Consider the following 21,760-nt stretch of genomic DNA (forward strand, 5'->3'; position numbering starts at 1 on the left):
GGTGAACACTTTACACATTATGGAACATAACTGACTTACATTGTAACCTAGGAGGATTACTGACATGTTTCTTTGTCGAGTCTGGTCTGAAGATCTCTGTGAAATGGGGAATGACAACAACAGCAGGCAGTGACATATTCACATTGTTACTAAGGTACATATTAAGTAAAAAAAACCTTAATATTATACTTACATTTCTGTAGTCAAAGGCTGCTGATAGCATTCGTGGCACTGCTTCTATAGTTTACACCACCGTGTCGCTTGAAGTTGTCGTTAATATAAGTGCCGGTTCGCACAAAATACGCTGGTTTTTACCCATTTTTGTCCTATGTAAATATATAGATGAACACCTTTCGTTCAGTCGAGTCTGACTGGCTTCTATACGGTCGTGCGGCACGTTAAGACGGAAGAATAGCTAGAGTTAGGCCTATAGGTTAAAACTATAAGCTAACCTCAAACAATTCTGCTCTAATAACATTAACAATCTTAAACAGGCAAACAATATGTTGGTTTTATTACCAAGTCACGTATTTTTTTGGCGGGAGGACACGACAAAGTTGGGCAAATACACAAAATATATCGCGGGGTGTTTCATACAAATATAAATAACAACTGATTTAACAAGAATTACATACCTCTCAATTTCTGTAATTCTTCGTCTTCGGTGAATTATATCCCAGCTTCTCTCATCTTTAGCAGAAGATCCGTCGTCAGTGTCTGATCTGAGAAACCCTCGGGCAGTCCAATCGGTTAACCGTCGTCTGTGCTGCTCGCGCGGGCTACATTTGAATTTGAGAGGCTGACTGACTGCGTGAAATAATTATTTTTTTAAAAATCGCCCACGTTGTTTCTTGCTTAAAAAGATGAGTATATAAACATTTGTCTAGCTTGAAATAATGCTCAGGTGCACGAATTTAATGCACTTGCATGGTTTGGCAGTCTTGAACCACCCACCCCCTGTCAACCTTTCAGTCAAGTGATTGTACCTTTGTTTGTTGATTAAATGGTACAAACAAGGGCCCTTTGACCGTTAGAAACAAATTTGTACCTTATTTCCCCCAAAATGGTACATATTAGTTCCTTAAGGTGTAAATATGACCCATTGAGGGTACAACCAAAGCATTTGTACCCAGAGTGCTCACAATTGTACCCCAACCATACCCTTTTTTCTGACAGTGTACAAAAGCTCCCTTTTCCCTGCTCTTGTTTAACACGATGAGGTCTGATGGGCCGCGTTTGCAGCAAAAACCCTCTCAGATGGATTATTATTGGCCCTCATTACAGGGGCGACTATTTGTCATGCAGGAGGTGCTGAATGTGGGGAATGTGAGATGGAAACTCGGTTATAGTGACACAGCTAATGTAATACAGTGAAAATTAATGGTAATAAAGCCTCATTTTCTAATGTGGCTGTGAGACTGAGCCCCTGAAGCACAATCACAGTTCTTCTTGTCTTTACAGATCTCTATTTATCATGCTTTGCTGTCTGTTTGCTGAATTTTTGGTTTAAGCTGAAAAAAAAAAAATCTTGAGACATGGGCCAAAACTATTTGCTTTCATTCCATTTATTATCACAGCAATAAAACTGGTAAATTGATATTAGTCTGTAAATTCTGAAAGCTTTTGGAGGGAAAATTCATTTAATTACACTTTAATTGCACTAACTTAGGTTTGTTTTCAACTGTGGTTGCCATGATAAAATTAAGGGATTCACTTTGACTTCAGACTTACCTATTCTTACAGCTACATCAATTCTTGAATATTTTCTTAATTAAGGTCTAACATTACTATACATTCTAAAATTAATAGTCCAGCCTCAAATGTGAACTTGAGCATGTTAAAAATATCAATCCAAAATAATTCCTTGATGCATAACCCATTGGATCTATTTTTGCCTGATGGTTAGCATTTATTGTTTAAGATCACATTCTGTTTAGTATGTTTGGAAATAATTCCATCACTTAGTTGTGTTTGTTGTTATCCAAAAATTAGAGCCTAGAAGGCTCTTGCTGCTGCTTCTCTTCTCATTCTCCATTTAGAGTTTGATGTTCATTACTGCCGTGCTGTCAGCAGTAGCAGTAGGTACTGATTAACTAATTTTGACTGTCTAATTGCTTCACAGTCAAATAGTTTAATTAGGCCAAAACATTTAGATTATCACCTTAAGGATCAGTCAGGTACAAAAGTTAACCTATTCAAATTTCAAAGTGTGTAAACCTGACACAGTGGCTACATTCCAACCCTCATGGGCCACCTGCCTGTTGCTTCTAAGGCAGCATGGGGGCAGTCGTAGAAGGTTGTGGGTTCGAGTCTCAATTCTGGCAGGAAATGACTGTGGTGCCCTTGGCTGCAAAATGGCTGCCCACTGCTCTGGGTGTGTCTCCGGGTTTGTGTGTGTGTGTGTGTGTCCTAATGTGTGTGCCCTAATGTGTGTGCACTAACTTACCACAGTTACCATACTTGTCCTTCACATGTCACTTTATACTTTATACATCTAAACCCAGTTTGATACCTCATACGTGAGATACCAATGATTTGGAAAGTTGCACAGATAGGCAGCAACTCACAAATAGCACTTCACACATGCTGCGTCCGAAATCGAATACTACTCTACTATATAGTACATGAAAAACAGTATGTGAACAGAGTAGGATGTCCGAATTCATAGTATTCGAAAAACAGTAGGCGAAAAGTACTTGGATTTACTATCCCATGAGGCCACGGGAGAGGATTTGTGAATGGAGTTAAAGGGACGTAACTGACGCTGGTAGGTCATGTGACAGTAACAACATGGCGGATGTAGTACATCCGAATTCATTCATACTACACGCATTCATACTATATAGAACATACTTTTTCAACGGTTGTGAAGTAAATTTAAATTCAAATGTAGTACCTACTCAACAGTATGCGATTTCGGACGCAGCTACATAGTTTGGCATTAGCATGTTGCTAAGCTAACAAAGTGGCAGTCTAATAAGCATAAAAACTATAACACATAAATATAGATTTTTTTTATTAATCAATCTATTTTAATGTATACTTTTTAGGGCTGCAACAACTAAGCGATAAAATCTATAATAATCGATAATGAAAATCGTCGACAACTAATGTCATTATCGATTAGTCGCGTCTGCCAACTGTACGTGGAAAGCTTCCGCCAGTCGCGTCAAATTACAGCACTGAATAACGCATTTCTGTGGAAAATGCATCTAAAATAGTGGAGGAAACAGAATGAGATGCTGCGGGAAAGGTACGTGATCCAAGCTGCCCAAAACATGAGAATTCTTTATTTTAAGCTTCAAGCTAATGCATTAGCGAAATGTTTGATATGGCTTGCTCTGTCAGGCGCTTTGACAGTTGCGTGTGCTGTTTAAAGGCCCGCTGAAGTGTCTTGGAACGCGCAGCATTATTCAATATGTTGACGTAATTTCAACTGAAACAGGAAGACAGGGCGATATATCGAACAGCCCCGCCCCTTTTTTTTAAAATAGCCAATAGCGTTTCGTTTATATCACAGCTCGGCCAGAGCTGTTAAACTCAGTAAAACCTCTGTTTCCTTTTAATATCTATCCGTTTATCCTACTAATCTCCTCTATATCACTTTACAGCATTCTGTGCAGAATTTAAATGGGTCCGATACCTTTCGTGGTCTGAGCCGACTCACGGATATGATCCGCTCTGTGCTCTCGTGTCCCTGGGCCATAGCAGACTGTGCACGCGCTGCGTCGGTTTACACTATACTAACGCGAAAACGGACTTCATTCGCGTCAATGAAAAGCATATTTACACTGTCTGAATCGTTCCCTAACCCCTATATAGTGCACTTTACCATGTAGAAACTAGTAAATGTGAACAAATGACCGATTTCGGCCGCAGCTTCAGTGTCTGTAAGAGTGTAGGAGGGGGCGGGACTTCAGATTCTAGAGAGCATTTGATTGGACAGAAGATTTGATGAGAAGCTGAAGTGCGATGTGATGTCATGAAAATCCGTGATCCGTTTTAGCGGAAGTGAGAGACTAATACTGTAAGTTTTGAATGCTTATGTCTCTTAAATGCGAATTTTGTCATTGTTTTGGAACACACCAGCTTATTCATAACTCTAATGGGGCGTTCACACCAGACGCGACTTGCGTGAATAAATCGCGCTATTCGCGCGTAGTTGGATGCTTGAACAATTTGAGTTTACTCGCTTTCGCGCGTGAAATTCACAACAGACGCAAATTTGCGTCATGAGAGGGGCTTATGCCAGGCGTCTCGTTTCTGCACACTTCCTCTGAATAAACACATCAACTCGTCAGCGGGAAAGTAGTTGTAAAATATGGCGAATAAGCTCAATTTACCGGCTTTAGCTAACTCAATATTTATATATATATAGCTCAAATTGAATAAAGAGCGTTTTTTACAACTTACCAGATTGTCCGACCTCCTCACTCACTTTCTTCCAAGCAAGATCCTTTTTATTTCTGTTTCTATGAAGATGTATCGTACAGCGACGATGATTTTGTCCTCCATTGTTGTTTCGGTTTTCTGCCTCCTCTCACTACGTCGTAATCACGTCACTACTAGAGCAAGCTCCTGATTGGTCACCGCGGCGCGAATTTTCGGCAAAGTTCAGATATTTCAACTCGCGCGAATCACGCGTTACGCACGTCAAACGCCTGAAATGCTCTATTCGCGCCACGTCATTCGCGCTGCCTCATTCACGCAAATCGTGCCGCAGGATGTCTATTTGCGTCTTTGCATTGACTTAACATGTAAATCACTCACGCTTAACGCTTCATTCGCGTCTGGTGTGAACGCACCATAAGGCTAACATATTCATACTGAAAGCTAAAAAACTTAAATTTTGATTTCATGGGGACTTTAATGTGTGATAAGTTTCCTCAGCGCAAAACTTTAATTTTACCGTTACATCCTTATCTGTAAGTGTTACAAATTCCATTTTGCATGAAGGCTCGTCCTGACAGTCTGTGTTAAACTTCAAACTTTACTGAAATCAAACAGACGCATTAGAGAGGGAGACAATTAATATTCAGTGAAATAAATATCCATTTTGCTGAAATATCTGTTGTTGGACTTAAAATTTGGGTTTAAAAGTCATGTTTTTCAAGCATTTTGTGAAAGTGGTAACTGTAAAGGGATAACTGTGTGTACTTTAATATAAATGTAAGACGTTTCTTACATTTACAGGATAACAAAATGACAGTAACAGGTTAATGTGTCCAGAGTGAATGTCTGTGTTCCTCTTATCTGCTAACCTTGAGTTTGTGTTTTTGTTTTTCTTTATTATCTTTATTATTATCTTCATATATCTTTTAATGTAGGTATCTTTGTTTTTGCTTTATAGCTCTTTTGCATATAGCATAGATAGATATATTCACTATATATGTTTTCATAGCATTCATTTGGCACATTTGTTTGAAGGACAGCATTAGGATGTGGAATAGTGTGTTTTGTCAATAAAATAAAGAAAATTTGCCTTTTTATCTGTTTAATTGAAGAAATAATCAACCAACCAATCGATTATCAAAATAATCGTTAGTTGCAGCCCTAATATTTTTACTTATGTAAATGGGCATATTGAAATGAATGAATAAATAAAAATAGAAAAAATCCTGAAAGAAATGTATGATTTCCACAAAAAAATATTAAGCAACTGTTTTCAACACTGATAATCAGAAATGTTTCTTGAGCAGCAAATCAGCATATTAGAATGATTTCTGAAGGATCATGTGACACTGAAGATTGGAGTAATGATGCTGAAAATTCAGCTTTGATCACAGGAATAAATTAATTTAAAATATATTCAAATATAAAACAGTTCTTCTATATTATAATATTTCACGATATTTCTGTTTTTACAGTATTTTTGATCTAATAAATGCTGCCTTAGTGAACATAAGAAACTTCATTAACACTTTATTTTAAGGTGACGTAGTTACACGTTACTACATGTACTTACTCTAGTAATAACAGTAAATTATGCATAATTACAAGTAACTAACCCTAAACCTAACCCTAACTGCAACTCTATAGTAAGTACATGAGGTTAATTAATATTACTCAGTACTTATTTGAGTACAATATAACTATGTCACCTTAAAATAGTGTAGCCGAAACTTCTTTCAAAAACCAAAAAATACAGAATTTACATTAATAATTTATAAATTACAGAAATTACAATAAGAATTTACAATAATACAGAATATATAAAATCGACTTCACAGTGCATTATCTTAAAGACCCCCTGTGGTTAAAATCAAGCTTTTAATGTTGTTTATATGTCTATGTGGTGTTTTTAATGTGCTTTAAGACAAACCATGTGCAAATTCATAAGTCAACACCATTACTGAGTATTTTCTCCTTAAAACTGCAGTGAACTATAGACAGTTTCAAAAATGCGGTTTGAAATCGGCGGTGTTTCTGATGTCACAAACTACCTTGTGACCAATCACGTCAATGTGTGATAATCAACGAGTGGATCTCTGAACTGGTGTGAGTGAGAGGAGATGGGCTAATTTGCATATTCATAGAACCATGTATACTAAATGAGGCAAGGGTGTAGAGTTACATTCAAGCTATTTTAAATCATGAAGGCATGAAGAATTTTTTTTCAAGGAAAAAAACTTTTAAAAATGTAATTTTGGTGATCAAAGATGAGTTTTAAGGGATAAAATGATTAACTACAGGGGGACTTTAAAGGTATATTATGAGGTGGCATAATTATGTTGCATTTGCTTTATAATTTCCACTAATTCATATGGTGTTTTTCTCAGGTCCATGGGGAAGATGTATGGGCAGCGAGTGTGGTCCAGGCGGGAGTCAGAGTCGAGCGGTGTGGTGCGCTCATGTGGAAGGCTGGACGACCCTTCACACAAACTGCCTTCAGGCCACACGGCCAGCCAACCAGCAGAGCTGTTTCCGCGTCTGCGACTGGCACAAGGACCTGTACGACTGGCGACTAGGCGCGTGGAACCAGTGCGTTCCCATATCACTGCGGACTGGCCGCACAGGTGTTTGCTTGCAGGGCGAAGAGGGCATCCAGACGCGGGAGGTGAACTGTGCTCTCAGGGCGGATGGCTCGGCGGCCGACGACGCCATCTGTGAGTACTTTGAGCCCAAACCCCGGCAGGAACAGGCCTGTCTCATCCCCTGCCCTCAAGACTGTGTGGTGACCGAGTTCACCCCCTGGACCACGTGCTCCAAGACCTGCGGGCTGGGCCTGCAGAACCGTGTCCGCTCCGTAGTGGCGCCACCACTTTTCGGTGGGCTTCCTTGCCCCAATCTGACGGAGTTCCAGACGTGTGCGCCAAGGGCCTGCGAGGGCAGAGAGACAGTGTTCAGTCTGAGAGTGGGCGGCTGGAGCGAGTGCAAGCTGCCTTCTTTACCACCACCACCACCGGAGCCGACCTCCTCTGCCGCCCCCGCACGCACTATACGCCAAGCCCGGCGGCGGAAAGGCAAAGAGAGGAAAGGAAACAGAGACCCGGAGATGCGTGAGCTTATCAAGAACAAAAGGAACCGCAACAGGCTGAATCGACTAGAGAACGACCTCTGGAATATCGAAGTAGGCTACCAGTCTCGGCAAGTGGTTTGTGTACATCGGAATGGAAGTACGGTATCACTCAGGTTAGTGACTTTTCCCATTAGAATTAAAGATCTAGTAGACTCATTTTGACATGAATAAAAATGAGGTTGTGTGGGATTGAAGTGCAATCCGTTCAGTACCATTTGATCGTAAAGTAAGGAAATGACCAAGTAACCCAATTTTTTAATATTTTTTTCTATATATGGGTCAATGACGTGACGGGTATTTTTTTTTTTTTTTTTTGTCCAAAGGCCTTAATAATAATAAAAAACAAAGATATGACATCCAAAGTATGTAAGGTAGTAAAACTAGATCTCTTTTATTGAATCCAAAAGGTTTTAATGATATTTTGCTACATATAAAAGTATTGTAAAGATTTTGAAGTATCAAAAGGTCATTCGGTTTAACCATCCAAAGGCAAATACAGCCATTTCATTTGTGAAAATGTAATAAATGTATATTTTTTTATTCTGGCATGATTTTATATCATCATATATCAACATAGTGCAAAATAGTATTAAAATTATGTGTAGAAGTCATTGCTTTGTTATGAGAAATAATGTCCGGAAAATTGAATTTCATTGACGTCATTCGGAGTAACCAATATAAAGGGACCATTTTGGATCAAAGTCATGCAGTCAGTATCATGTGACAGGATGTGACATCATTCAGACACCTGCAAAGGACCACATGGTCATGAAGCGAAGTAACTAACTCTCTCTTAACTGTTTGAAAAATTCATGTTTTCACTTGCTCATAGGCATGTCCCAAGTCATTTGGTACAACCGTTATAAAACATGGAAAATGTTGTAATATTTTAAAAACTTGTACTAAATATAACATTTTTGATTGTCCTTTTGCTAGCTAGCTAGATATCAGCTTGTTAGCATTGTTTGAAAATATCGTCATTCGGTATAACTAAAGTTGTCATTCTGTAAAACCGAAATTTTGGTTAAACCGAATGACTTTTTTGGTGACAAATTTTGTCCATCTTGTAAAAAATGACAAAAGCTGTTAATTGATTATAAAAACCACATAATCTCATTGTTAACACTTAATAAAACTTTAAAATTAGTTATATCTCCATTATGTTTTTTTTTACACTTTTAAAAACCTTTTGACAATGACCTATATATATATATATATATATATATATATAAATTGTCTGAAAAACTGACAATTTGGTATATAAGAGTTAAGTTAATGCAGTCAGGGAATGCAGTAAAATTAACTGCCTCACTTTTTGCTCATGGGTCAACAACTTTATGATATTTTATGCCCTATTTATTGGTAAATAAAAGAAAAAAAACATTATAATGCAATTCGTACAATGAATGACTTTTGGTGAATTTTTTTATTATTTCTGAATTACTGAATTTTTTATATATTGTAAATATATTTAATTGATTCTTTAATTGATTGTAAATATATTGTGGTGTAACTCCTCAAAAACTTGATTATAATAAATAAATAAAGTTAATATAATTTAATTAATAAATAACTAATTGAACAACATTAATATTCATTTATTAAAAAAACATGTAATGTTTAATTTGTACAATAATTCTTTTATGATGAGCATGTTTTTAATTTCTGAATTATTTATATTCATTTTTTAAAATATTTTTCATTAGTTCAGGTTGTAAAATGTCTCATGGTGGGACTCCCCCAAATCTTAATGATATGGTCTTAAAAGTTTTGCAGCCCATCCTCAACCTAACCACAGGCTTTACTCTTCATCACAATGGTAACCCTACAAAACTAACATAACAGAACCCCCTCTAAATCCCAACATAACACAACATTAAACACTAACTCATGTCTCCCTATGTTAATCTTGTGCAGAAACACACAAAATAACACTTAATTGCAACATTTATTTTCCTTATACAGACACAACGCATGCTGGGAATTAGAAATCTGCTGCAACTCAATCATATTAAGTTCAGCTTAATACAATCAACTTTTGAGTTTACGCAACTTTTTTCTATTAAGTACAATGACCTTTCATTATTATTTGAGTGAAACAAACTCATTTCATTTAATTAAGTTCACTGTTCTGTTTTACAGTGTATTAATACCTTATTTTAATTATTAATATTAATAATAATAATTGTCATTCATATTAATGTATTCAGAATACATTAAAAATGCAATTTGTACAATGACTTAGCACAAAACACATTTTCTATGATGAACATGTTTGCAATTTCTTAATTATTAATATTTATTTAAATATTTTATTCATTAGTTCATGTTGTAAAATGTCTTGTGGTGCAACTCAATATAATTGATTTGATATTAATTAATATTAATTATTTTTTATTTATTTTCTAAATGTTTTTTTTAATAATTAATGGATAATTGTTTGATTAGATTTGAATAGATATTTATATTATAGATATTTTCATACTCACCTGTATCCAAGGTGTTAGAAAATATTATTTGATGGTTACACCACAATTTAGTTTTCCATGGACACACTCTTATGTCATTGTCCCTGACATCAATTTTTATATGGTGTCTAATAAGGGTGGTCGATTCTTATAAGCAACTTATGTGCTTATTTTATGCTTGAGGCTCTCTCAATCTACAGCATGTCCATTAATATTAAGCAAGCACAGGTCATTTTTATGTCTACATGAAAAGGGAATCCATTACGCATCACTTTCTCTTGAGCTGCATCTCTTTTGTTGTAGTGCTAATAGTTCTCTGGCTAATAGCAGTTAAATGAGTCCTAAAACTCGGGATTCCGGCGTATTTCAGCACTCCGTCAGCCGCTGACAGTAAGAGGATGATGGCTGCGTGACTCGTCTGGGTCTCCGCTGTGCTGTCAAAGCACTCCCACGCTTGATGTCTATTTTCAACTGTGGAAATGACAACTGTATATTCCCCAGCAGCAGATTGTGTGACACGGCAGGAGTCTATGCCAGCACTTTCAACCGAGTATTAAATGTTCAAGAGTTTTGTAGTTATTTAAAAAGTTTTGGTGCAGCCTTATAGGTTGTGTATCTCAGGCGTACAGTGTTTGGCCTTTGATATTTGTTCAAGCTCAGGAACAAGGGAAGAGTTGAAAGAAAAACATTCAGAGTGTTCCAGCCTGAGGTTTCTCCAGGTAATGTTAAGTTTACGGAAACAACTGAATAGCCAACATCGAGGATAAAGCAATTCATTACATTGCTTTTGTCAGTATAGTAAACACAACCGTTCTTGGTGTAATATCTTGCAATACATCTCATGTGTTGTACTAGCTCTTTGTGTGTGTGACTTTACACAAACACTCTAAGACTGTACATCATATACCTTTGCTCAATGTTGCCAATATGTTATGCATACACTCGCATTGTTCAATTTAGAATTTCCTGCAAATTTTATTTAGGATTTGATGGACTTCTTCATAATACTCCTGCTGCTGCACCGAGGTTCTCCTGTATTCCCACAATTGAGTTATTCTTACATTAAAGGAGAAACATCATTCTCATTTAAATGGAAATGATGGTGTCCTCATTCCATCAACAAGCTATAAACAACAGCTCACCAAAAATGTGCTACCCTGTGTTTATAAACAATGCATGTTAGTAATATTGGGAAGTGCAGCAATGCGCATTTTAGCAGATCAACACAGTTTGATTGATACCAATTTGACGCTCAAGAAAACTCGAATACAGCCCTCTTTTTCTTGTTGAATATCTTGTTATACATTTATGAAGATAAAATGGTTTGCAAGCTTTATTAATTTGAACTTCTTTAGCAGACATGGTGTTGTTTGATTCATTTCCGTTCATCAGTTCAAACTGTCAATTTCAGAGATGATTCGAGACTGATTCAGTGATTCATTTGCATCATTACTCAAAAATATTCTCAGATCAGAAGTCTCTGTGTGCTGTATTTCTTATATTATAACAATTAAAAGTTGTAGAATATAACTATATTTTATCAACCTATTTAGGCTGTTTATTTCATATGGAAGCTTGTTTTCACCATGAAATAAAAAATAAAAAAGGTAATTGTGACTTTTTATCTCACAATTCTGACTTCTTCCTTAGAATTACGAGATATAAAGTCACAATTGCGAGTTATAAAGTCCGAATTGCATGATATAAAGTCAGAATTGTGTGATATAAAGTCAGATTTGCAAATTATAAAGTCAGAATTACGAGTTATAAAGTCAGAATTGGGAGTTATAAAGTCAGAATTGGGAGTTATAAAGTCAGAATTACGAGTTATAAAGTCAGAATTGGGAGTTATATAGTCAGAATTGGGAGTTATAAAGTCAGAATTACGAGTTATAAAGTCAGAATTGGGAGTTATATAGTCAGAATTACGAGTTATAAAGTCAGAATTGTGATATAAAGTCAGAATTGTGTGATATAAAGTCAGAATTGTGATATAAAGTCAGAATTGCGTGATATAAAGTCAGAATTGCGTGATATAAAGTCAGAATTGCGAGTTATAAAGTCAGAATTACGAGTTATAAAGTCAGAATTGGGAGTTATAAAGTCAGAATTACGAGTTATAAAGTCAGAATTGCTTGATATAACGTCAGAATTGTGTGATATAAAGTCAGAATTGCTTGATATAACATCAGAATTGTGTGATATAAAGTCAGAATTGCTTGATATAAAGTCAGAATTGGGAGTTATATAGTCAGAATTGGGAGTTATAAAGTCAGAATTACGAGTTATAAAGTCAGAATTGGGAGTTATATAGTCAGAATTACGAGTTATAAAGTCAGAATTGTGATATAAAGTCAGAATTGCTTGATATAACGTCAGAATTGTGAGTTACAAAGTCAGAATTGGGAGTTATAAAGTCAGAATTACGAGTTATAAAGTCAGAATTGTGATATAAAGTCAGAATTGCGAGTTATAAAGTCAGAATTGGGAGTTATATAGTCAGAATTACGAGTTATAAAGTCAGAATTGTGATATAAAGTCAGAATTGTGTGATATAAAGTCAGAATTGTGATATAAAGTCAGAATTGCGTGATATAAAGTCAGAATTGCGTGATATAAAGTCAGAATTGCGAGTTATAAAGTCAGAATTACGAGTTATAAAGTCAGAATTGGGAGTTATAAAGTCAGAATTACGAGTTATAAAGTCAGAATTGTGTGATATAAAGTCAGAATTGTGTGATATAAAGTCAGAATTGCTTGATATAACGTCAGAATTGTGTGATATAAAGTCAGAATTGCTTGATATAACATCAGAATTGTGTGATATAAAGTCAGAATTGCTTGATATAACGTCAGAATTGTGAGTTACAAAGTCAGAATTGGGAGTTATAAAGTCAGAATTACGAGTTATAAAGTCAGAATTGTGATATAAAGTCAGAATTGCGAGTTATAAAGTCAGAATTGGGAGTTATAAAGTCAGAATTACGAGTTATAAAGTCAGAATTGGGAGTTATATAGTCAGAATTACGAGTTATAAAGTCAGAATTGTGATATAAAGTCAGAATTGTGTGATATAAAGTCAGAATTGTGATATAAAGTCAGAATTGCGTGATATAAAGTCAGAATTGCGTGATATAAAGTCAGAATTGCGAGTTATAAAGTCAGAATTACGAGTTATAAAGTCAGAATTGGGAGTTATAAAGTCAGAATTACGAGGTATAAAGTCAGAATTGTGTGATATAAAGTCAGAATTGTGTGATATAAAGTCAGAATTGTGTGATATAAAGTCAGAATTGCTTGATATAACGTCAGAATTGTGTGATATAAAGTCAGAATTGCTTGATATAACATCAGAATTGTGTGATATAAAGTCAGAATTGCTTGATATAACGTCAGAATTGTGAGTTACAAAGTCAGAATTGCGTGATATAAAGTCAGAATTGTGAAATATAAAGTCAGAATTGCATGTTATAAAGTCAGAATAAAAAATTAAAAAAAAAGTTAATTGTGACTTTTTTTCCTCAGAATTGCGAGTTTATATCTCACAATTCTAACTTTATAAGATGCAATTACGAGTTTATATCTCACAATTCTGACTTTATAACTCGCAATTGCGAGTTTAAATCTTGCAATTCTGAGAAAAAAAGTCACAGTTACCTTTTTTATTTTTTTATTTAGTGGCGAAAACAAGCTTCCATAATTTCAGGCATTATTGTTGAATTGGTGAATAGAGATTAAACTTATTAACTATCATTCTTCCTTGTTAATTAATTATTAATACATTTTTGCCCAACCCTAGTCACAATTTTGACAGTAGCCTTGTTTATTTTATAGCACACAATCGCTATTCCAGCCACAGACTGGCATACTCTCCATTTCTGCCAAATACAGTTTACCTACGGCTACTATCGGCTTTATACCTCAGGAAGTTATTGTGCTGCAATATGGTGTCATTATGTTGCCAGATTTTTAAATGATTTCGAGACATCTTAATCTGGGTTTAAAGTGGGTGGAAAACAGTGCCAGCTTTGAAGTTTATGTGTTTAAGAGTCCGTGCTGCCCTGAGGTGAGTTTGGCAGCCGCGGCACCTAAATGAGCGGTTGCTAAATGAAGCTACGCTGGAAAGGAAGCAGCCTGTAATTAGCTGTAATAGCTCGTCAGCTGCATTGCTTACTGAGAAAATAAGAGACCAGGAGAAATTGCTGCATTTACACTGCTCAGCATTAAGTTACAGGCCACTGAAAGTTACAAAAGCTGTTCAACTGCAAACTGAGTTAAGTTAAGTTAACAAAAACATGCTATTAAAGTATTGAAAGATAAAGTGCTGTTGTGGAACTATTGTACAGTGATGATATCAGGGGTTCAGGACTTTTTAATTCTCATATCACTCATAAAAGAGTTCATAAAAAGATTTATTCTATTTCTACGAAACAAATATTTCTTTTTTTTTTTCTAATTTGAGTATAAAGGTTTTAATTGCATTGAAATGTGTACTTCTTAACTGTAAAATAATTATTATCTTATCATTTTGACTGACCAGTCTTTCTACCCCTCTGTCCTGTATCAGCCAGTGTCCCCACTGGAGTCTTCCGGAGACTTACCAGTCCTGCCTGATGCCTAAAGACTGTGTGGTCAGTGAATGGAGCATGTGGGGCTCCTGCACCAAGACCTGCTCGGACCCCAGTGTTCCTCAGGGCACACGCTCCCGCAGCAGACAGCTGCTACGGCTTCCTACTGGAGGAGGGTCCGAATGCCCCAACCTGGAGGAAAGTCAGACCTGTGAACCTGAAGGAAACGGGGTGCCACCCTGCGCTGCGTAAGTACAATGGACATGCTAGTACTGTGTTCTCGGTAGCACTTTATTTTATAGTCCTTTTCCCTGTATACAACACTTTAAAAATGTTACTAACCCCAAACTTTTGAACGATAGTGTATATACATAATTGAGCGATGATACTGTATTCTGTAAGAAGTGATGTGACACCATAGATCTCATACTATTTTTTTCTCCTCAGTTTTCATTACAGACTGTTGACAACGCATAATTCAGTGGATTTACAATAATAGCTGTCAGTGTATAATGTTTTGCACCTGTCCATCTTTGCATATGTCTGCAGTCTCCAGCAAAAGCAGTTAGTCGACTAGCTTTTTTACACCCCCTCCCCACACACACACACAACTTGTCAACTTTTGCTAGAAACTTAAAGCATATGCAGAGATGGACTGATATAAAAACATTTATATGCTATTTTGTTATTCATTACTGCCGCGGGCCAGTAAAAACGTTGGCAGGGCATGTAAAAAACTGCTAGTACTCCTGGCTCAACAGGGTCAGCAGGAAAAAAATCCATATTGTTGATCCTGTGATATCTGTATGCAACAGTCAGTATGAGTGCTTTTGAATTGCAGATATAACACTTCCTTATTTAGACATGACAGCCAGCATCAGTGTACTCTCCTATCACTGCTTGGGATCAAAGGTTTTCATTTAGATGGTTTTGTGTCTGTGAAAATGCATCGCATCATTGGAGTGATGATATGATGTGATATACGGCAACAAATTGATGTCATCTTGTCATATCTCATTATGTGTCAACAAAAAAGAAACATTGTTGCTAGAGTTGCTATTTCGTAGCTCAAAAAGATTTAATGTGGTTCCTAGTCTGTCATTGAAGTTTCACGAGGTTTCTCCTTCGGAGAAATCAGAGTAGTAACAAATGAGACAATTATTGGCGTACATTTTTGCAAAACTCTGAAAACCTTTTATACAATTCACTGCAGTTTACAGCTGGAATGAACACGAGTGGCAGAAAAACACCAATAACTTGTATTCTTATTCACACAAATTATGATATATACTTTTACCAGTGCATGATTTGTAAATGAATACATTTTGACGTTGGCATCACATAACCAGCTCCATATGTATGGCTTTTCTAACGTAGTCAACTTACTCAGTAGCTCACCTGGTACAGCAGTGCACTTGTGATGCAGCGCTCTCTGACATGAGCATGATAAAAGAACTCAAAGACTTGTTGAAGCAAGCAAAAATGGCTCGGCCGCTTCAGAAAATGCATTTTTATCTCACGTTTGCAACCCAGACTTGTTGCAAAACATGCCTGTGGCAACATTTCTGAACATTTCAAAATTGATGAACGTATAATATGTGTAGAGAGCATTCGCTAAATCTCATTATCTTTTTTTTGATTGAGGTGGCGTTTAACAGCTTTTGCATCTGAACTCTTCATATGTTAGAAACACTGCCCGGCCAACAAAAAAAAAAAAAAGTCACTGTTTAGATTTTAATAGGCAAATACTTAAGAATCTATGGATGTATCATTATTACAGTGATTATTATGTTTATTGTGTTTCTAGCATGTTATATGTTTGGCAACGGTTCTTTTAACCCTTAAAGATGGAGTGTGTCGCTTTTCATTTCTTAATGTAGAAAGACACATCATGGCCATATTCAAGGATGACAATGTCAGATTCACCAGGGTTAAAATTGTGAAAGAATGGTTCAGAGAGCATGAAGAATCATTTTCACACATGAATTGGCACCTCTGAGCCCAGACCTTCATTTCATTGAAAGTCGTTGGGATGTGCTGGAGGAGACTTTACAGAGTGCTCACCTCTTGCATTGTCAATACAAGATCTTGACCAAAAATTGATGCACCTCTCGATGGAAATAACATCATAACATTTATTTCCATCGAGAGTTGCATCATTTTTTGGTCAAGATCTTGTATTGACAATGCAAGAGGTGAGCACTCTGTAAAGTCTCCTCCAGCACATCCCAAAAACTTACATTGAGGTTAAGGTCAGTGCCAATTCATGTGTGAAAATGATTCTTCATGCTCCCTCCCAACAATTCTTTCACAATTTGAGCCTGATGAATCTTGACATTGTCATCCTGGAATATGGCCATGATACGTCTTAATACATGGTTGTTTAAGAAATGAAAAGCTACACACTCCATCTTTTAGGGTTAAAAGAACCGTTGCCAAACATATAACATGCTAGAAAAATAATAATCACTGTAATAATGATCCATCCATAGACTCTTAAGTATTTGCCTATTAAAAATCCAAACAGACTTTTTTTTTGGCCGGGCAGTGTATAACAACATGCAGCGTCCAAAGAAGAGACGGCTAAAGAGAGGAATGCATTCACACACGCATATATAATGCAAAAGCACATCTAATGATGTGATGGATGCCACGCTGCATTGTCATGGTAGCATTTCAGTTGAAGATAATGAGGAAATTACGTTGCCTTTCATTGTTCAATTATGACACGCAAGTGCCCTGCTCCCTCCAAAGTCCCCACTTCAAGTGCTCTTCATAGGGATGCTCACTTCTGATTGGAATTCGCCCATAACATCATTATGCAGAAATGTCGCCACAGGCACATTTTTCCAATGAGCTTGGGTTGAGAATGAATGTGAATAGAAGCACAGATCATTTGGTCTGTTAGAATTTGATGAGAAATGTTTGAGCTCACATTAAAATCTTTGACTTTGGCATCTTGGCAAATCTGAGCACAGTTCTCTAGAGGAATATAGTCTTTTTCTCTGGAGGAGAATCTGAGAAGCAGGAGAATTGTGTAACTGAATAATATTATTTTAAGCTAATTTGCAATCAATTTAATCTTTGCCGTCAAGGAGACGCAATTGAGATATTAAATAGATCTCATGTGGGATTTTCCTATCCTACGGGCATGTACATGAAACAAGCACTAAAAACAGCAGTCACTTCTCAGCATGGCCAACTGTAATGCTTTCATGCTCTTAATGGAGAAATGCCGGCGTGGAGCAGGAGGCCCTGTCGGGAGGCGGTTGACCCCTGCTCTGCGTGAGCGGCAGTGCCAATGAGAGTCAGCACATGAGCATATGGAAACGGGGTGAGACGGATCGGGCTGGTCTGTGGTCCCGAGCCAAGAGAAATGCACTGACAAATGGAAGTGATCTTAAGAGCTCGGTGACGCTGCTCTAATCTCGTTCTCTTACAGATGGCCCACACTGGCACATCGTCACAGGACACACAGCGCTTTCTGAGTCTCCCACGTATTGTGAATAGGTAGCTCGAAAAGATAATGTTTTGCAGTTCTGTTTCGCACTATTACGAAAGTAGGAAAGAGAAACCACAAATGACATCTGTTTAATATCTCAATTTCTTTCTCCAAGACAGCAATAGTATTAAATAGAGGTCGAACTGAGATTCTGAAGTCTTCTGCTTCTCAGATTATGAAAGAGCCTAGTTACAGTATAATACTGTATGTTTAGAAGAGATTTCAATTGTTGTGTGCCTTTCCAAATGCTTTTATATTCCAGTTAAATTCCTGAATTAATTTTTTTTTTTAATTCAGGTTTTTCATCTGATATTTATATTTTATTTCTGTTTTATTTCAATTACTGAAAATGAACTTAACTGCTAAAAGTTAAGTAAAGTGTTTACTTTACTTAACACTGCTGCAAGTCTTATCAAACTCTTCCAAGATCCATTTTTTTAAGCATTCAACCATTTGTTTGGAGGCTCTTTGTTTATCATTTGTAATGTCTCTTGCTACAGTACATGACAGTGACGCATAACTCAAAAGTTGTTTTTTTTTGGTGAAGATTTATTACAGCTACAGTATGTGTGACCCAAAGCACAGATTTAGGACATAATAGGCTGTCTAATGTGTTTTATGTTAATTTTAGTTATGCCTGGAGGACCACAGAATGGAGTGAATGTCGCGTTGACGCGCTCCTCAGCCAGCAGGACCGGCGGCGTGGGAATCAGACTGGACTGTGTGGTGGAGGTGTGCAGAGCAGGGAAGTGTACTGTGTCCAGGCCAATGCAGAACTTCTCAGTTACATCAATAACAACAAAGACAAACAAGGTACAGGCTTCTATTTGACAGTGTAAAATTACACAAGTATGCCATTTTTACATGCAAAAGGTTTTTTTTTGAGCCAGTCACCTGAACAAATCTGTGATTGGCTGATGGCACAACAAGAATGTGTTCAGTCCCAAACCGTGAAAACTGACTATCCTGAGCTGTGATAAATAATAATAATAATATTGATTGATTGACTGATCCAAAAATTGATCACTAGCAAAACATCTACTATAATAACATTCAATTTTGTGTTTTATTTGTTACTTTGCAAAAAAAAAAGAAAATAATTTTTGTTTTATTTGATGCCATGAACAAATCTTTCTAAGTTTTTATGAATCCATTAGAGAATCTTTATAATTTCCATTTGATTCCATAAGGGAATTCCATAAATTTCATATGGTGCTGATAATGTAAATGGTTCTTCATGAGAAGAGAAGCTTTTGCTAAAGTGCTGCCAAAAATCTATAGACTTCCTTCCTTCCTTCCTTCCTTCCTTCCTTGCTTGCTTCCTTCCTTCCTTCCTTCCTTCCTTCCTTCCTACTGTCTTTCCTTCCTTCCTTCCTTCCTTCCTTCCTTCCTTCCTTCCATCCATCCATCCTTCCTTCCTTCCTTTCTTTCTTTCTTTCTTTCTTTCTTTCTTTCTTCCTTCCTTCATTCTCTTTCCTTCCTTCTTACCGTCTTTCCTTCCTTCCTTCTTTCCTTCCTTCCTACCTACCGTCTTTCCTTCATTCCGTCCATCCTTCCTACATTCCTTTCTTTCTTCCTTCCTTCGTACCATCTTTCCTTCCTACCTTCCTTCCTTTCTTCTTTCCTCCTTCCTTCTTACCAGTTTTTCTTTCTTTCTTTCTTTCTTTCTTTCTTTCTTTCTTTCTTTCTTTCTTTCTTTCTTTCTTTCTTTCCTTCCTTCCTTCCTCCCTCCAAAAAATAGGTCACTAGAAAATTTACTATAAAAACATTAAATTTTGTAATTTACATGTTGCTTTGCAAAAATGTTTGTCTAACCTCTAAGAACAATGTAATTACTAGAATACAGTACATGGATCTATCTCTTATGTTCTTTCTCTTTCCCTGCCTTCCTCCATTGATTTCCTTCCTTCCTGCCTGCCTGCCTGCCTTCCTTCCTTCCTTCCTTCCCTTGTTCCTTCTTTCATTCCTTCCTTCTGACTTTCCTACCTTCCTTCCTTCCATCCGTCCTTCAAAAAATAGGTCACTAGTAAAATTACTATAAAAACATGGAATTTTGTGATGTATTTGTTGCTTTGCAGAAATGTTTATACCACTAAAACAATGTAAATACTAGAATAGAGTACATGGATCTATCTCTTATGTTCTTCGTCTTCTTTCCCTGCCTTCTCTGTCCGTCACCCTCATGCACATATGCTTGTAAATCTCTTACTCTGTTGTATATATTGCATCAGCATTTCTTTGCATGCTCCACACACACACACACCATCACTTGATTAGTGGCCCACCCATCTTCATAGAAAATACCTTTTTTATCTCTCTCCCTCCTGCTCGCTCTTTTGATGCTCAGAACTGTATGGTGAGCACATTGAAACTTATCGTAACGCACATGTCCCTGCACATTAGAGCAGATGAGCGCTGACTGCATGAAAAGCTCTGGTTAAAGAACCGCTATTAAAACAGGCCACTGGTGGAGCTGCGTATGGTGGGAAATCTGTGTCCTTATCAGCGTGGTGCAGGAGATGCCTCGCTTCACTAGGGGGTAATCTGCACCGCTGACAGCAGATACATGAACGCAGACGGTGCAGAAAGTTGAAGGGAAAATGTGCTGGAGCGTTAGTCAACTGATGGAGTCATGATGTTCTCTCCCTGGGAGGATGTTGTCAGCCTCAAGATTCTTTGATGTGATGAAACCTTCATCAAATCTATCTGGAAGTGATGCTCATTTACATTTTCTTCTAAGAATACAACATTGCACTCGTAGCACGAACAGAACGTTATTTCCCACAGGTGGCCTCACTGTCTTAAAATCAAGAGTTTCCAAAAGGATTTTAAAACAAATGACATAGGATAACTTTTCTTACAATTTGATTCCATAAAGGAACCCTTAAAAGTTTCAATTGATACCAAAAGCAAATATTTCTAAGTTCCATTTGATTCCATATTAGAATCTTTATCAGTTCCATTTGAAACCATAAGAGAATCTTTATAAGATTCATATGATGCCATAAGTGACTTTTTATTACTTCAATTTGATTCCAAAAGAGAATAATTATGTTCCTTTTGGTTCCATAAGAAAATCTTTGTTTCATTTGATGCCATACGTAAATCTTTTTAAGTTCTAGTTGAATCCCTAAGAGAATCTTTAGAAGTTATATTTGATTCCATAGGATAATCTTTATACATTTCACATGATGCTGTAAGCGAATCTTTATAAGTTCCATTTGATTCTATAACAGAATATTTATACTGTAAGTTCTACCAGAAAGACTCGGGAGGCAAGATAACGTAACAACAATATTTAGTAACAATCAGCAAGCAAAATATTGTAAGATAAAGTTCTTTGGCGATGGCCCCGTCCCTAGCTCACATCCTAAAGGTTTGAAGACTGCATTTCCTGCCTGAAGATTAAGGCAGGGGCGTAGCCGACCCCCTGGGAGGTATGGACAGGGACCATCCTGGTGGTGGTGGGGAGTATGGAGGTGAAGGTTGGCGTCAGCATCTGTGTGTCAGTGATCTTTTATACTCCAAGTGTAAGATAATGATTGGGTAGATCTAAACTAATAGGTGACGTAACATTGAGTCTTCCTGGCAGAACTTACGCTAGAGCTTTCAGTTTCATATGATAGCATGTCTTTATAAGTTTCATTTGAATCTTTATAAGTTTCATTTGATGCTATAAGGGAATCATTACTTTAAGCTTTAT

The 21,760-nt window shown here is 36.8% G+C and overlaps 1 protein-coding gene across 4 annotated transcripts in view; it reads left to right on the plus strand.

Annotated features, from left to right (window-relative positions):
- Positions 1–21,760, plus strand: part of LOC127497179 (thrombospondin type-1 domain-containing protein 7A) — a 139,365-nt gene that overhangs the window by 43,799 nt on the left and 73,806 nt on the right. For all 4 annotated transcript variants that reach the window (XR_007925471.1, XR_007925472.1, XM_051865478.1 and 1 more), the window contains exons 2-4: positions 6,780–7,632; positions 14,555–14,803; positions 18,689–18,870. Coding sequence is in view for 2 of the 4 variants with exons in the window: in XM_051865478.1 (XP_051721438.1) it covers positions 6,780–7,632; positions 14,555–14,803; positions 18,689–18,870 (1,284 nt within the window). In the remaining 2 variants the exon portion in view is untranslated. The remainder of the gene's footprint in view (positions 1–6,779; positions 7,633–14,554; positions 14,804–18,688; positions 18,871–21,760) is intronic.

This window comes from Ctenopharyngodon idella, chromosome 16 (genome assembly GCF_019924925.1).
Source record: "Ctenopharyngodon idella isolate HZGC_01 chromosome 16, HZGC01, whole genome shotgun sequence".
NCBI lineage: Eukaryota > Metazoa > Chordata > Actinopteri > Cypriniformes > Xenocyprididae > Ctenopharyngodon > Ctenopharyngodon idella.